Here is an 18,203-nt window from a genome sequence, read left to right as displayed (position 1 = left end):
GAAAGATATGAGAAACGTCAGGTGACTTTTCTCATGTCTTTCTAAAGCAGAGCAATATCTGAAGAGTTATTTTCCAAAATTGTTCCCCCTGCTGTATTATAGTCTGAAGATATGACCAGCAGGTGGAGCTGTTCTTTCAATTCTACTATATAAGCAGTATCAATTGTTGCTTATATCTTGGAATATACAAAACAAAATTATTAATGTAAATTAAGTAACTCAAGTGCTAAGATTAGCACTCTGAGCATCTTTACATTAGTTTTAAAGGTTTACAATCACTTTTGTATTTTTATGCAGTGATCAAATGTTCCCCATATGTAATAAAAGGTATTAAGTTTGCCCACGAGCCAATGATATGTTTGTTTAAACAGGTGACCAGTAAATTCTACCAGCTGATTTGTTGCTATAGGTTACTGCTCCTGGGAAAACTTACTGCCTTTTATTACATAACTCCCTTGCTTTTGTGTTTGGACAAATATTTTGTGAAGGATTTGGCAGTTAATTTAGTGCAAAAGTTACAGGTTGCGTGCACTTCTGATACTGACGTTTCGGGTCAGCACGCAATTTCCTGCATTGTGAATGGGCTTTAGTTGTGGCTTGCTACAATTTTCTTACAGTGAAAAGGTGCTCAATCGCCCTGGCAAAAATTTCCTTCTAACTTTAATATAAGTTCAAGGATACGATTTCAGTGTGCCCTTGGGGTCCACTGTATCCCCAAAACCCTCTGCTATGAAGAGGGAGTATTTTATCCCTGGTGTCACTCCTGAGCAATGGGTTAGAGAGGGTAACAGACTTGTTTCTCTCAAGAATCTTGGCATGTAAATTAAACAAACCAAAAGCTTCTCCATCTTTATTAAAATGAGAATAAATACAAAATATTTTATAATACTGAATATTTTTTACTTCATTTTTGGATTATATTTTGTTTCTGTAATGGCTAGAAGGGGCCAACTTGGTATTCTACTACTTTATTCAGTGTCCAATTGGAGGAATATTTTTGTTTACTTTATTTTAGGATTATATTTTATATTTCTATAGCACCTTCTGCAATAAATTCTGTAATGACTAGAAGGGGGCAACTTGGTATTCTACTACTTTATTCAGGGTCCAAAAGAGGACAAGCCTTGCAGATCCAGTTGGTCAGGTAATTCCCTTAGGACAATGACTTGGGTCACTAACATATGTTTTACTAACCTAGATAGTGGTACATGACTTATTAACAAGGGAAATCACAGGCTTCACAGTAGTGCCAGAACTCCCCTGACATATTTTTATATCCATAGTTGCTTTTAGAAATACCACTGGATAACATGAGAGGTACAAGTGGTTATAAGATTCAATTAACCCTTTTGGTAGTCCTGGGGAAGTTAAATTGTTCCAGCGCTGGAACCTTTCTCTGACTTTTCAATGTTAATATCTAAGACCTGAGTGGCCCATGTCTACCAGCTGAGAGTAAACTCTGTAAAAACATGAGGGGAAGTATAGCTAAGGAACATCTGTGGTGTTGCTGGTTGCCTGTCCCTGTGCTATAACAATAAACGTCTCTGAGGCGCCTTCCAAACAGTGACTGTATTTATAAACGTGCCCTTTTATCTTTCTGAAAGATGAGCGGCAAACAAAGAAAATGTTACTCGAGCAGAAGGTTTATGCATTGTTATATAAATTGGTTTACAAGTATGTTTATTGTTAAATTGAAAGAGTGAACAGTTTGTGTTTTAGGTAGAGAAAAATAAAAAATATTTCAGTCAGGCACATAATCATTATTTTATGATATCATTATTTTACTTTATGGCTTGGAAAGGCAAGGAAAACTATCTGCAAATTTGTGAGGTATGCATCACTACGGCTTGTATCATTACTTATTTTCTATTACCAGAAAACTGAGAACAAAATATACAAACAGCAAATTTAGCAAAGAAACAACTGGTCAGCTCAGCTGGACAATGCTTCCCTGTGTCCTTGCTACAGAAGGGGATCAATCCCTCTGCTTTGCTGTCCAGTACTAAACCTTACACATTCATAATCACCTTATTGTGCAGAGCAGTATAAAATGCCTTTAATGAATTATCAAAATAATTCATTAAAATCATTCTAGATCCACCCTTTCCTACTACCATTTTAGAAACTGTCGCTACATATGAGATGCACTATAAATGTACTATATAAAACTGGCTTGAATGACTGGTTAGCAATAGTCCTAATTCAGAGTACACCCAGTGTAAATAAAGTATAATTTATATTCTAATCTACTGAGTTATTTAATTTGGTACTGAGTCTGAGTTCAGAAAAGAAGGAGTGAACAGTCAAAAGCCATAAATATGATAAGTGTAGGATGATGAATCCTATAAATGAATTTACCACTGCCATGCATCCAAAGTCTCAGTCCCCATGGGAGTTCCTTAATATTAGGACCCCATGGGAACCAAAAGGTTAGATGCAAGGTGATAAACAAAATTATATTCTTTTATATTTATGGGAGAGCTGTCTGAATAGATAAAACACACGTGGCCTCCATGATCTTGGAATGAGAAACACCTGAACCCTTTTGTAGAGCTGTTTTTCAACCTAAAAATGCCCTTTGAACACTTTCTGGCTTAAAAGGTGATCGTAGCAAAGAAATGTATCCTCAGGCATTTATAAAGATTTTCATCAAAACACTATAAGAAGATAAACACAGATTGTTGACACATTTATAAAACATTCACATTCAGTTCAGGGCTTGTTCCTTAGCATACTTACAGGATGGTCAGCATCCAGTTCAGATCCATACATCAAGACTCTGTTGGAGCATTTATCTAGTTCAGAGATCTTCCTGGGAAACCACAAAACTCCTTCCAGCTCTACTAGAAAGAAACATATAAAACATTTATAAACTGCAAAATAGGGGGCTCAAGGGTTGACCGTATATATGTACTGTATGTAAGACGGGATGGAATACACCAGTGCTGACTTGTGCCTCACTAAGTGCATGTCTTCAGCATATCCACACAGCAGCACAGGGGGCACAGCAAGAACATCTCAGGGAGGATATCCTGAACATGTAGGTTAGTTGTCCTTCTGGGTGGGACACATCTAGGGAAGCATAAACCACTACACAAGTTCCTATTATTTAAAGAGTTGTATTTAAAATAAATACAACACCTTGCCAAACACCTAGCTAAATGTGAACTAAAACAACCAATAGTACAATAGACAGCACCAAGGCAAAAGAAATAGTAAAATAACAATGATCGTTAAAACACATATTTCTGCATTAAAAAATGTTACTGAAACAAGAGCATATATATATATTTTTAGCATAACACTAGATTTATATTTAATAGGTATACAATGTGAGATCATGGGTCCAGCAAGACTTGCCTTCATCCTTCCTCCAGATCCTCTCAACTGGATTTACGGATATGATGCCGCTTTGGAGTTTCAGCAGATGTTGGAGTTCTTGGCATTTTTTCTTGGTACATTCAAATTCCACATACATGTCCACCTCAGACTTGTTCCCCTTAGATTTCCGTGATTCTATGTGAATAATATTCACATACTTTTCCTGAAGATTGAAAACATCTCACAGTTATTCAACTATCACCATTTAATGAATATAATATGCTACCACCTGCAGTGTGTATTTCAGTTCTGGTAAAGGACCAGTGAGGGAGCGCCAACAGATATCGGGTCTGGTTCAGTGAGGCCCACAATGGTCCAGGCTCACCAGGTTTTTTTCCGGTGCCCCACTGGGCCAGTCCAACCCTGGCTGCAGTCCCATAGGAAATAACCAATATCATATACTGATGTGCTTTAGCTTAAATGAATGAAAATGCAACCCTTAAAGTAAAGGATACTTAGGATAAAGTTTTTTTGTTTTACTTTACCAATATTGTTGCTGATAACCATTGCCCCCTACAAGAACTGCATATTGGTGGGTGGGTGATGGTGAGATTGGCATTGGGTATGGGAAGAGTGGTCAATATGGACAAAAAGGTGGACTTTGATAGTTGGTCGTCCTCAAATGGGTGGAAAGGGGAGGGAGTCATTAGGTGGTGGGTATTAGTGGGCAGCTCTGAAAGAGTTTTTCTCATAATAAAATTCTCTATGCTGGGATGATTTTGCCAATTCAAATGAATGATTTTGTGGCAAAACCTCCAAAGCCTTTCTGTGTGCCATTTTTTCTTAACAATTGTATTATTAACTCAGTGCCCTGTATTTATAAAGCCATTAATGGATTTATTGGCATATTCAAAGATAATGTCCTCATTTACTAAGTGTTATTAACTGTTGATAAAAGCATAAATGGGCAGTAGGCAGCAATATGGGTTAACATATTCAACTTGTGTATTATTTATTATTCGTCTCCTCTTCTAAAGGCAAGACCCTAAATCTAGAGTAAAATATGTGGTGCCCTGTAGCATGGGAAAGAATAATATGCGCACTATGTATGAACTACAGAAACCCTGAAAGCCCATCCTATGTTTCTCCAGATGTTGCTGTGGCATGCTTCACAAGGAGCACTGTTGGTTAACATGCTGGAGGTACTGTGGGTGCCATCTGGTGCTGCAATGTGCGCCCACACCAATGCCAGTTATAATTAGCAATGACAATGCACAAACCTTCCTGTTATCTAACAATTCTGTCTAGTTCTTTCTTGCATGTCCATGTTAGAATGAGCACTTGTGTTTTATTTTAAAAACCAGGCAGTGACATGAATGCATACCATAGTGATGTGTCCTGGGCTAACTCGTTCCTATGCTGCTCTTTTGCTCACTATAAAGTTAGAAGAGTTCATTAAAATTCATAATTTTCAAGACACCGGAACAAGGGCACCTGTCGCTCACAGGGGAGTTATAATTTGATCTCCCAACAGGCTGTGCTCTTCTAAAACATACTTTTTCTAATATCCCCAAAATGTTACTGAGTAGTTATGTAACTATCAAAGGTTCAGTGCCTGCATATGTAATGTAAAGAGAAACATCCTGTATGTGCTAAAGATTTCAGATTGTGACATGTTCTGTTAGATGTGAGATATTTCTTATAAAAGCACTTGGATATTTGTTTGTAAGTGATTGTAGATATGAAGTATGGGAAAGGCAAAGATTTCTGTTTATACAGATTTCACAATTTTCTGTCAAATAGAGAACAGATGGAATATTTTAATTTTAATCTCAACATTTGCTAAAACATTGCCATCTGCTGGCCTCTCACAGTACTCCTCTAATTATCGAATTACCTGTACTGCAGTCCCATACAGAGCTAAAGAAATCATTATTCACATCTCATGCCAGTAACAAGTACACCTAAATTTATCACAATTGATTTATTGATGATTATTTCATTTTAGAGATTTATATATGTGTATGTATGTTCTCTTTCTCCACCCTCCCACATTAGTTATTTTTTATAAATGCCATATCCATAATTGATGTGATATACGTGCATGTGTGCAATCATAGCAGCAGCACAGTAGTCTACCTAAAAGCAACAAATATGCAAAAAGAAAGGTAATATACACTGCAGCAGAATGTGTGTTTGTGCCATATTACGCTTAAAGGAATGTGTAAGTCAGCAAGTGAAGTGAGCAAAAGGGTAATTTCTACAGCAATCACCATGATTTTTTCAAAAATTCCAAAAGATTCGTCATAATATCAAGGCATTTGAACTGAATCAAAAACGTATTAATTCCTCAAAAGGGGTAGATTAAATGTATTATTATTTCAGTGAGCAGTTATTATAATTAAGAATATACAATAAAAATAGAACATATGCATTGTTTAGTTTATTTAAAATCTCTTAAATTCATCAGCATAAAAAAGGGAGGAGGGAAAGAGAATACAATCGTCATATTTTAAGAAAATGTAAAAATGTAATATTCTAAAGATTGACTGTAATTTCATTGAGCAATTATCATAATCAAAGTATAAACTAAAAAAGGAATTATTCAACAACAGATTGTGTGTTGAATTAAGACCTCACAAATTCACCAGAACATTAAAAGGAAGAGGGGAAAAGAAAAATACATGGAATTCAAGCCCACAGGTTGAAGTCCTTGCAGGTTCTTCCCCTGCATTTCTCTTAAAGGAGACATATTGGATAAATGGGAAAAAAGGTAATTTAGTAGGCAATTATGAATAATATACGGTGCTGGTTTCCCTTTGGGCTAAACATTAACCCTATCTGTAACAATGGCCCCTTTATTGGAGCTCCCTATAGATCCTATCACTTCTCTGTCCGAGTTTGAAATGAAGAGTGGGCGTGTCCTAACGGTCCCTGCCAGAAGCACAGTAGGAGGGGGAGAGCCAATCATAGCCCTGCAGTCACACAAGCACAGACAGGCTTTAGTTCCCTATCAGGTCAGCATAGCTGCTGATTGGTTCCTATCCCACAGTGCAGTGTACGGAGGGCCGCCGGCTCCCCAGCTCATCCAGAGAATTCAGCCAGCAGGAAGTGGAACAGATGGGCGGGGCTAGTGGGGTTTTTGTGGAATTTCTCAATAAATCAGTCAGAAACACAACTTTTTTAAGCACAATCCTTCTATATCTAGAGGAGTATAATTCCCTGGTACATTTATAATTTTTATAGGATATGTCTCCTTTAAAGGACATGTAAACCCCACACACAAAAATGTAATCGGTGAACAACCTCTTTGAAATCTTTTAATACCTGCCACACTGGTTGTCCAGAGGTTAACATCTCCTTAATCACTTAGATTTGTTCTAAACTCAGATTACTAAACACGCCCTCCAGTCTAGCAGCCAGTGAAGAGATGCCATTACTGGTTTCCATAGAAACTCAGCTCTTGCTGTCTGTTCAATTTTCTTCTCCTAACCTCCTCTCCTGAGCTCGGCTCAAACAAAGCAGAACTTTTATCAGACAGTTGTGCCTGTGTGAGCCTGTATTCTTGATGAAATGTAAGCTAAATAAATGTCTGTGTGTGTGTATGCTGTTTGCAGATTTAAATGTATCTGATTATGTATCAGAGGAAAAATGGCCACTGGGTGAAAGCTGCTATTTGCTTTAGGAAAATCCAAATGCTAGCAAATGGAGGATATATATGCAGTACAAATATGCATGGGCATCCGCAGAAAATTTTCCAAGGGGGGGCAAGTAAGCTAGCATCATCCTGCAACAGACAAATATATATATATATATATATATATATATATATAAAAGTTGAACATGAAGAAGTCGCTCTCACAGGTCTTATGTGCAAAAATGCAGAGTTTTTTTATTACATGGTGAACTGACGTTTCGGCTGAACGCTTCAGCCTTTCTCAAAGTTGAAACATAGAGTGCCAAACGAACAATAAATACAGCTAGAGGCGGGAAAACACAGACAAGGGATGTGTGCTGGTGACGTCACACTGACCGTATACAGCCGAAACGTCAGTTCACCATGTAATAAAAAAACTCTGTATTTTTGCACATAAGACCTGTGAGAGCGACTTCTTCATGTTCAACTTTTGTTTCGTATTTTTGAGGATTGCACCCAGGCCAACTTTACCTTCTATACGTGAGTGCCAGTGGTTTTCTACTTTATATATATATATATATATATATATATATATATATATATATATATATATAAATATATATATTTTTTTTTTGCAGGATGATACTAGGGGAGGCTAAAGATGGCCCATACACAGACTGACCTACAGCTAATGTGACACTTAGTGGATTCGCTGCTGGCGTAAAAAGTTAACCTCCCAACTACCTCTTGCCGTTCCCACTGACTCCCAGGGATACTGTACAAAAGTGTTTTACCCTAAAATGTTTAGTATGTAAAAGTATTCATACGCGCACTTCTGTTAGGGGATCTGCAAACATTTGTGTTTGTGATCAGTTAGCTTAAAGGGGTAGTTCGCATTCGAATTCACTTTTATTTTTAATGGTTTTTCAGTTATTTAGCTTTTTGTTCAGCAGCTCTCCATTTGGTATTTCAGCAGCTATCTGGTTGCTAGGGTCTTATTTACCCTAGCAACCAGGTAGTGGTTTAAACAAGAGATGGGAATATGAATAGTTAAGGGGCCTACTTGGAAAAATAAGTAATACAAAATTATAATAATAATAAAATTGTAGCCTCACAGAGCAATATTTTTTGGACCCCATTTGAAATCTGTATAGAGGCAGAAGATAAAGGCAAATTATTCAAAAAAATTAATTAGGAAGACCAATTGCAAAGTTGCTAGGAATAGGCCATTTTATAACATACTAAAGGTTAACTTAAAAGTAAACCACCCCTTTCGATGTGTTTATGTTAGTTTTATAGCAAGAAAGGCAGTGGATACTGACTCCCCATTATATACAGTGAGACGCAGTCCTTATTTACAAAACCAGCACATTATATGCCATGAGGAACAGTGGGTACTGATGGCAGATATTCAGGCCTTGGCACTATAACACTGGCACTGATTGGCCCCACTGTAACTTACTATAAATGAACAAAACAATGACAAAAATAAAAAAAAAATAGTAAGTGCAAAAAACAACAACAAATATATAAACACACAATGAGCTTTTTCAGAGGGAAAAGTTAACTTACCCTCCATGTGTTAGGGTAGGGGATAGATTATAAATTATTATAGATGTCAGGTCAGGCAAAAAACAATTTAATGTCAGCTAGTGATTCTTTAGAACTGTATACCGTATATACTCGAGTATAAGCCGAGTTTTTCAGCACTAAAAATGTGCTGAAAAAGTAAACCTCGGCTTATACTTGCGCTTATACTCGCATATATACGGTACCGTTGCGAGCACACACGTTGTGGACGTCCGAACGTGCGTGCTGTCGCGTTGAGCGCCGGTAGCATTTAAACAAACAGCCAAAGATGATTGTGCACCGGCAGCATTGGCTTCGTATTACAGGAAACAAGCACAGACAGGGCGGCATTGTTGAGCACCGGCAGCAGTCCAACATACAGCCAAAGATGAATGAGAACCGACAGCATTGGCTTCGCATTACAGGGAAAGAGTACAGACAGGGCACAGATGTGACGCGATGTGACCATCGGCGGTGGTATCAGACGCGGTGCTTCACAGGGTAGGGAATAAATGACAATGCTGTCATTGTGTGTGTCGTGTGTGGGGGCTCCTGTATTGTGACTGCCATCCTCCAGTGTCAATGACAAGGGCTGTCCATTGCCTATACGGGCCTGTATGGCCTATATTTCCTTCCTAGGATGTCAGTCACAGCACTGCTATATTTCCCGGGGCTGTATCTTTTTGCCTTTCTTGTCTCTCTCTCTGTCAGTACACCCAGTGGATTAGCAGACTATTGAGGATTCTCTTTTAAAAGAAGCTCTTTTAAAAAGGGTCAGATAAAGAGAGAGGGAGCAAGAGGGAAAGTGAGAGAGACTGTCAAAATGAGCCTTAGACAAAGATTTATTATAAACGATTTAAAGGGCTTAATGGGCCTTAGAGCTATGAGAGGAGAGAGATGGACTGTGAAAGGCGGCACAATAACCTATTGTTTCTCCTACTCCCATGTAACTGGGGGAGTCCCAAGCCGCACTTGGTTTTCTTACTATTGCGTGCTATTCTTATATATACTGGGAGCTGCTATCTTGATGCTTTCACATTGTTCTGCTAAATGGCTGCTGGGAGGGGGTAGATATCACTTCAACTTGCAGTAGCTGCTGCATTTCCCACCCTAGGCTTATACTCGAGTCAATAAGTTTTCCCAGTTTTCTTAGGTAAAATTAGGTACCTCGGCTTATATTCGGATCGGTTTATACTCGAGTATATACGGTAGTACCTGTGGGATGAAAACTGCAGCAAAAGTTGAGAGTTGGTTCTTAGGTAAAGTTACAGCTGCAGATTCTTCTTTTCAGTCTTCATTTCTGTTTCCAGTTTGCAAAATCTCCCGATCCCTGTGTGCATCTGTGCTCTGATTGGTCAATTTTACTGCCTGTCAAGGAAGCTGTGCTCTGATTGGAGAATCCACAAGAAGAAAGATCCAATCGGAGCACAGCAAAACGGGCTTGAGGGGACAGAAACGGAGTAAGGTTTTTTTTTTTTTTTTTTGCTACTTTTCCAGGGGGGGGCAAGTGCCCCCTCTTGCCCCCTTCTGTGGACGCCCATGCAAATATGGCATTTGGGTGGGGGAGATGTGCCCAACTGATATACATTGTGGGTAAATGTAGGCTTCACATGTCCTTTAACCAAAGATCCAGAAGAAAAATGCCAATGTAAATCAACATAAATACACAGTTCTGCCATCAACCAATATTCTCAGCTTTGCTGGAAATTACATAGTCTATTTAAAGTTTCGGTACATAAGTCTCTTTTCAGCTACAGTAAAGCAAATTCATCAGCAATTTACTTTAATGCTAGTGGGAAGGCATTTCGGGGAGATTAGTTGTCTGCAGTAGCCAAGATTTAACTGTAGGCGATTACTCTCCCAGTGTACCTCAGCCCTTATTTAGAATGATGCAGTTTAGTTCACTCTTGCTGTCAAAATTTAGCTTTATTAGCCTCAGCAAAGCAAATTAGGTTTTCATTCTTGCTATCAAACTGGCCTCTAGGTTTAGCATTCCTTTATAACTGTATAATGCAAAACAAAGAGTCACCATAACGCAAACAAGGAACCTTCTATACCCAGTTGGATCATCCTGTTAAACTCAAGCCTTTAACCTGTTTAACAGGAAACTGCAAACTTTACCTTGAAAATTTTTAGATTTTGCAGTAATCCCCCAACTTCATTTTTCATTGTAAGTATCACTGCCGTCCTCTCTGTTTCCGCAGTGGCTTCAGTCTTGCTACATTTATTCTCATCAATTCTCAAAACATTTAGTTTGTCTCTCTGCAAAATAGAAAATACATTGTTTTAGTTAGAAAGTTCAAAAAAAGACACATTTATAGAAATATAAGCACCTTGATTATTAGCCTCATATACCCAATGTGTGGGAGTGGGTGATTACTTAATGTGTCCTTTCCCTGTTTCAAAGTGGAACTTAAATAACATTTATCCAGTTTTAATGTGCTTTCAAATGTGCTGAACCCAAATTAAAACATGAGTAATGAGATTCAGTGCATCGAGGTAGAAGCATTGCTCTCTCTCTGTTCTACAGTCCATCATGAATTTTAAAATGCCATACAGTGCATTTTGTCATCTTTTAATGTATGAGGAGTTTACGGTTGGGAGTTTACCGTTCATTCTACCTGAAAAAATATTTGTTAATAAATAGCCTGCTTGTATTTCTATTTATTATTTACATAAAAAGCAAATGCAATAAACATCCAGAAGAATACATTTCATTTGCATTCAGTTTTCTTAACATTTAGAGGCATTACCTTAGTGGAAGGACGTTTAGTTTACCCAGAAAACTATACTAATATATGTTGTTTGTTTCAGAACAATATAAGCTTTCTAGATTGATTTTTTGTGAAATTCCTGTTATGTAATAATATATGGTACTCTGCCTAAAAACTATTGAAAAATAGTAGTTTTCATAATATGGAGAAATATATATAAGAGATATTGTATTATATGCACAGAAATACTGATCTGGCCCACAAGCATGTCAGTACCAAATATGCATAGTTTTATTGAGATTCCTAACTCATATAGGAATCTCTATATCTCTAATTCTATAGATGAGAAACCCACAGCAACACACTACAGAATTTAACCCCAAAATGTATATAATTGCAAAATCAACACACTGTTTGTATTTCATGTGTGGTAAAAGCCTAAATAATAAGTTGAGAGTCTAGAAAACCATATATTTTAGGAATATACACATTTTGAAAAATTCAGTTGGGAAAATATGCCTTTCTGCTTCAAATTACCAAAGTGAAAGCTTTTCTAAATTTAGCAGTTTTTTGACATTTCTGAAAATTGCCTCAAAGCCTGCAATTTATAGCTTCTTAAATGTCTTAAATGTTCTTACGTTGTAAAATAAAACATCCTTAATAAGAATTCCAAGAGGCTTCTGAATGCATAGGATTACCAACATATTTGGCCACCAAACCATATGATGTTTCATATGACAAAACCAAAATGAGTAAGTATGTATTTCTACCTCCCACATGTCCTTAGGTGCTAAGGTAAAACATATATTATAAATTCCCTTTTAATAAAACCCATTACAAAACTATGTAGCATTTACAGAGCACAAAATAGAAATACTGCTCACAAATATTTTTTACAGGGAAAAACAAATAAATGAGAACAATGCAGACTACATTACATGAAACCTTCAACTTTATCTGAATACAAATAAAAAAACAATAACTATTTAGTAACATGAATTTGAACAATATCAGTGAGATCAGTGGCCAAAATCCCACTTTCACTTATCTCATTTCCAATAAATATTTTACAGGCATAAACAAGCAATCAACTGCAAATGGGAAAAGAAAATGCACGGGTCTAGAAGCTGGATGAGCAAATAGACACAAATAAGTGACACAGAGACAAGAGCTGAGTGGATAATAGTTGCTGCAGTTGTTTATTATCTATATCACAGCTTGTTTATAAACTATATAAACTGACATGAACATACAACAAACTGTAAAATGTGCCTAGCCAGCCAGAATTCAAACTCATCCAGCTGCCATATGTAATATATTTTGCTACGCCTTAATAACTGACTGTGAGCATACTTATTCCAAATAAATTTTGAATAACTTAGAAGCCTCCAAGCTGTGACAATATATATATTTTTTAATTAAATGCTTAATTTCTCCACTTATTACCTGGGAGGGTGGGAGTGTCACAAGACTGGTTCCTAGTCGAAGACCCCCTTGCCCTGCAGGCTTACAATTTGTACCCTGCAGGTGAGTACCCTTTGACCTGTTTTATCCAACCCACATTTTACCTGCACAACTTTCTCAGGTGCTGCTTGATTATAGTAATGGGCTCCTGGTAATATACCTGTGCTGTTGCTTAACCCCTTATCAACCAGTTTACCAGCTGCAGTTCTATTGGCCTTAATTAGGCAATCGATCTGCAACAAAATCATACAAAATGCAATGAATCCAAAAATTAGAAGACCGTATTACACAGTGAAATCTGTGTTCACTCTAGTCACACTGGGCAATAAAACAATTTTCTGTTGGGGTTAAAAAACCCTTAATACAGAAAAAAGTACAAACATTGTGTACGTGAGTATTTGTGTTTGTCTACATGAGTTAATGTGTACAACTCTAGTGGATGCAAGCAGGCATGAAATGCTTGAGGACTGCACAATCCAGGTGAGCACTGTTATTTTGCCACATACTGCAAGGGACAGGGTGCAGACAGCAGACCAGAAGTTGGGGACTTGGCAGTACGAAAATTGCAGAAGAAATATTATTTTGTGCCACCGCCCACCCAGGGATACCTAAGAACAGGCAACAAGGTGCTGACTGCACACTTTGCAGAACTAACCTAGCCTAGTATGTTATTAATAAAGAGGAGCACGAGTCACTAATAGTTTAGTAATTGGAGTTACATGGTTGCACAGTCCATTTGAGTTGAAAAAAGGCAACATTCCATTAAGATCACCCCTTCAAATGACCCCAGTGGTTGCACACACACACACACATATCCATACAAAACTAACTGTAGATCTTGAGATCACTGCAGCCTTGGATATTATGCTTGTTCAAGAACTTATCCAAGCCCCTCTTTAAGGCATTAACAGAATCTGCCATCACAACATCACTCGGAAGGGCATTCTACAACCTCACTGCCCTCACTGTGAAAAACCACCTACACCGCTTCATATGAAAGTTCCATTCCTCTAATCCATGGATCCCCAATCTTTTATACCTGTGAGCCACATTCAAATGGAAAAGGTTTTGGAGAGCAACACAAGCATGAAAAAAAAGTTCCTGGAGGTGCCAATGAGAGCTATAATTGGATATTTGGTAGTCCATAGGGTGATTGGAAGCCTAAAGAAGGCTCTGTTTGGCAGTTACACTGGGTTTTTATGCAATCAAAGCTTGCTTAATTCAAAAATAAGCACCTGCTTGGAGGCCACTGGGAGCAACATCCAAGGGGTTGGTGAGCAAGATGTTGCTTACAAGCCACTGGTAGTTGATCACTGATCCAATCTAAAGGGGGGGATTCTGGTGAGCTGATTGTTTTTATAGGAAAAAAAGAACATCCCCGATCTGTGTATAATGCCCTCTAATGTACTTGTACAGAGTAATTATGTCCCATTGCAAGTGCCCTTTTTTCCAGAGAAAACAGTGCCAACCTTGACAGTCTAACCTCATAGTTTTATTTATTCATCCCCTTTATCAGTTTATTTTCACATCTCTGCACTCTCTCCAGCTCATTAAAATCCTTAAGGACTGGAGCCCAAATCTGCACTGCATACTCAAGCTGAGGCCTTGCCAGGGACCTATAAAGAGGCAAAATTATGTTTTTATCCCTTGAATCAATGCCCTTTTTTATACAAGACAGCACTTTATTTGCTTTAGTAGCCTTTGACTGACACTGCCTAGAATTACACAGCTTGTTATCTACAGAATTTCCCAAACCCTTCTCAGATAAGCAACCCCAGCACACTACTAGTATTTTAGTTTATTAGTGTATTCCTTTACCCCTCACCTCTGCCACACACACAAACTATGTAATTTGCCCTACTCTCTAGTTTAAATACACAAACATAAATGGGCCTTTTGGATCACAAACACACATATATATACATACATACATTCTGACAGGTGTCGACAACAGTATGACTTGTAAGGGGCAGATGCAAAATGTAACACTCCATGCAAAGGGCAGTGAATTGTGCAAATAAAATGATCCGATGACTGAGCTGGGCTTGGCACCTGCACACTTGGGAAAGAGGTCCCCATTTTCAGAAGTACATATAAGCACCGTAAAAAGCTTATCTGTCTCCTTCATTCAGCACTGGAATTTGATTATTTCTTCTTCCGGAATGCTTATGAACTGTGACTGGTTTGTTTTTGCTAAACAGTATTCAATGCAATTTCTACACATTTACCTACCAATTACAAATTATAACGCTGCTGTCTTCAGGTAATTACTATTAAAGCTTTCACATTAGTGCTACTTTATCACAACAGTCGGAGCTACCTAATGTTTCCTCATTTTGCAGTATATAACTGAATTGTATGTGTTTATATATTATCATTATTATTATATACACAAATACACAATGAAGTTGATAAAAACTGTTAACTGGGACCCCAGGGAGAGCCTGTCAGACCAATATATGGCTAAAAATCACCAAATAATTAGACCTTACAGTGCAGATCATATTATTTGCCAGATTTATATTTACCATACTAAACCCCTTACTTTATGGCTCTGATGGAATGGACAAATGAAGGGAAAAAAATTACAGGCATGGGCTCTACTGCTTGGAACCTGGGGTTTTTCCAGCATGTTAGAGAGGGCCACAGGGGGCCACAGAGAGCACAATATCACTCTCAACACTAGAAGACCTGAAATTCCGAAGCTGCTTTTTGCTGCCCTTGGTAACTGGCCAGATTCTGCCGACTGAGGTGAGTTTCTCAGCTTGCCTTATGGCAGTGCCCCTGGGTTTTCCAGATAAAGAATCATTCTTTAATTTGGATCACTATACATTAAGTCTACTAAAAGTCATTTAAATATTAAATAAATCCAGTAGGATTGTTTTGCCACCAATATAGATTTTTGCAGTTACTATCAACTACAACATCCTTTTTTATAATTATTACAGGGCTCTACAGAAAACAGCATTCCTGTATTTTAGAGCTTTCTGGATATAGGGTTTTCATGATTCTGCATCTGATTTCCCTTTTAAAAGATACAGTTTTAAAGGACATGGCAACCCCAAATATGATTTTTGCATAATAAAAGAAAACATAATTAAGCAACTAAGCAACTTTCCAATATAAAATTATTACAAAATTGTAGTGCTTTAAAACATATTTGTAATTGCTATTAAAAGCAGCACTTGGCTTTTATTAAATTGTTTCAACAGTCACCAGGGCAGAGAATAGAAAAGGACAGGCAGACTCTGCTTTTAATAGCAGTTATATATACAAATATTCAAAAAACATTACAAATGTGCAATAAATGTATATTGCAAATTTGTTTAGAATTTTGGATTCTTTTATTAGGCAAAAAATTATATTTTGCATTGACTTGCCCTTTAAACAACAGTATTCACTATACTATGAGCACAAGAGTGTGGGCATGGCACTTTTATACAGAGCACAGTATTCCAATGTGAGTTTTAATATCATTACAAAGTTAGGTGGGGAATACATTATACTTCTAATACCTTTCACGACTGGCATGGGCAGAAGGACTACAGTTCCCATCATGCAAAGTGAATTCTTCTTACAGGAAAAAATTAGTAGCCGCTACAATAAACAATTTTGGCTCCTGCTGTCCCTCAGAATTATTGGCTCCATATCAGTGTTTTGGTTATGTCTAAAAAAAACTTCAGATCCCATGATAAACTATGAGTGCCCCACTCAATACAGCACTGTGTAGTACAGAACCATGATGCTCTGTGAAACCACTGTCACTCATGGGGGTAGCAGTGAAGTCAGGAATGGGTAGATAATAAAAAAAATCACTCTGGGTGGTGCATACGTATGTAAATGGACATTGGTGACGTAACATCATAGACATCTTCGAGTAGCTCTTTACACTGTTTGCTAACATTCTGCTAGGGTTTGCTAACATTCTGGTGGGTTAAATGGTATACATGGCAACTTATATCAGTGATGTCAACCTGTCAGCCTCCAGTTGTGGTTGAACTGATACTCCCACCATGTACAGGTATGGGATCCATTATCCGGAAACCTGTTATCCAAAAAATTCCAAATTACAGGAATCTTCTATAGATAAACAAGTAATTCTACTTTTTAAAAAATTACTCTCTTTTCTAGGTAATAAAGAAACAGTACCTACTACATCCCAACTCAGATATAATTAATCCTTACTGGGGGCAAAACAACTCTATTGGGTTTATTTAAAGTGTAATTTAATTTTTAGCAGATTTAAAATACGGAGATCCAAATTACAAAAAGATCCCTTATCCGGAAAATCCCAGGGCCCAAGCATTCTGGATAACAGGTACTATATCTGAACAGTACATTTTAAGCTGCTATACATCCAAATGTGGACTTGCCCTGCCCTTACATACATATACAGAGCACAGCTATATACATGCTTTCCTGGCTTTGCACTGTACTATAACAAAGACACAGGTCTGTTCCAGACAGACACAATAACCAAATTTAATTTAAATGTCTAAACTTCCATTTAGTAGCAAAGAGGAATAAAGAAATTCAACTTTTGGGTGAGGTATGAATTTAGATTTGTACATATGTTGCTCATATGTGTTTGTATTTGGTTCTGGCTACTAAGAAGGGATACACTTGTGTCTCCATGGAATGTGCAGGTAACAGAAAGCAAGTTTCCCTGGTGGAATGAGAGCATGCTGCATTCACAGGAGGGCACTCTGAGCATTTATTACAAAGATGGATGTTCCCAATCAGCACCTAGCAGCCCCAAGTGAGCACAGCAATACATCTCTGCAACTACATGTGGTGGCACTTGGGAAACTCATTTATCACACTTCTTTAGCACTCCTGCTCTGCTGCAGAAAGACTCTGGCATTGTACTGGCATCAGGTGTAATGAGCAATTTGGGCTGAGCAGTCTGGTACAGGACTGGCACAACAAGCTCAGAATAAACCAGGACTGGAGACAAAGATATAAATCTCCAATATATATGTCATCTACATGCAAACAAAATGACTATAATAAAGGAACAAGACACATTTATTGCAACATTTCCAGAGAACTGTATCCCGTTCCTTTTGTACTCACCGAGGGTGCATTTAGGAAGTCCTGGGACATTGCAGAGTCCAATGACATCCCCCTCCTGGCCCAGTATTTGGACGAGAACATCATCATTGCAGGTTGCATTGGTCCGGTATGTTCCTCGCTTGGACGGCAGAGGGCGCTGCAATGAGGCTCAGACGCTACAGTGCTGTACAGGCTCTGTCCTGCTCTGCTCTTTATATAGAATCCCCAGGACATCAGCTGATAGATGAACGCAAGAGATTAGTGTCTGGGTGGCCTTCCAACCCCAACAGGTTTTTTTCTAGAGGCGAGCCCTTCTTTTCATGTAAATAACAGCTAGGCAACGTGGATATATCAGGCAGATGCTTAACCCCTTGTTGTTGGATCTATGTATATTTGTGTTTCGGCTATATCTCTAAAGATAATTACTGGAGCATTGCTAAATA

At 37.9% G+C, this 18,203-nt stretch overlaps 1 protein-coding gene across 1 annotated transcript in view; it reads right to left on the bottom strand.

The window, feature by feature from the left end:
• The window catches only part of tph2 (tryptophan hydroxylase 2), a 97,945-nt gene extending 80,016 nt beyond the window's left edge, over nucleotides 1-17,929 (bottom strand). The window contains exons 1-4 of the mRNA XM_002940171.5: nucleotides 17,782-17,929; nucleotides 10,649-10,789; nucleotides 3,361-3,544; nucleotides 2,740-2,840 (exon numbers count right to left, since the gene is read on the bottom strand). Of these exons, the coding sequence (XP_002940217.3) occupies nucleotides 2,740-2,840; nucleotides 3,361-3,544; nucleotides 10,649-10,789; nucleotides 17,782-17,880 (525 nt within the window). The 5' untranslated portion in view covers nucleotides 17,881-17,929. The remainder of the gene's footprint in view (nucleotides 1-2,739; nucleotides 2,841-3,360; nucleotides 3,545-10,648; nucleotides 10,790-17,781) is intronic.
• Nucleotides 17,930-18,203: the final 274 nt, after the last annotated feature.

This window comes from Xenopus tropicalis, chromosome 3 (genome assembly GCF_000004195.4).
Source record: "Xenopus tropicalis strain Nigerian chromosome 3, UCB_Xtro_10.0, whole genome shotgun sequence".
In the NCBI taxonomy this organism is placed as follows: domain Eukaryota; kingdom Metazoa; phylum Chordata; class Amphibia; order Anura; family Pipidae; genus Xenopus; species Xenopus tropicalis.
Note: the sequence above shows the minus strand (reverse complement) of the source record. Positions and strands in the feature narration are given on the sequence as shown.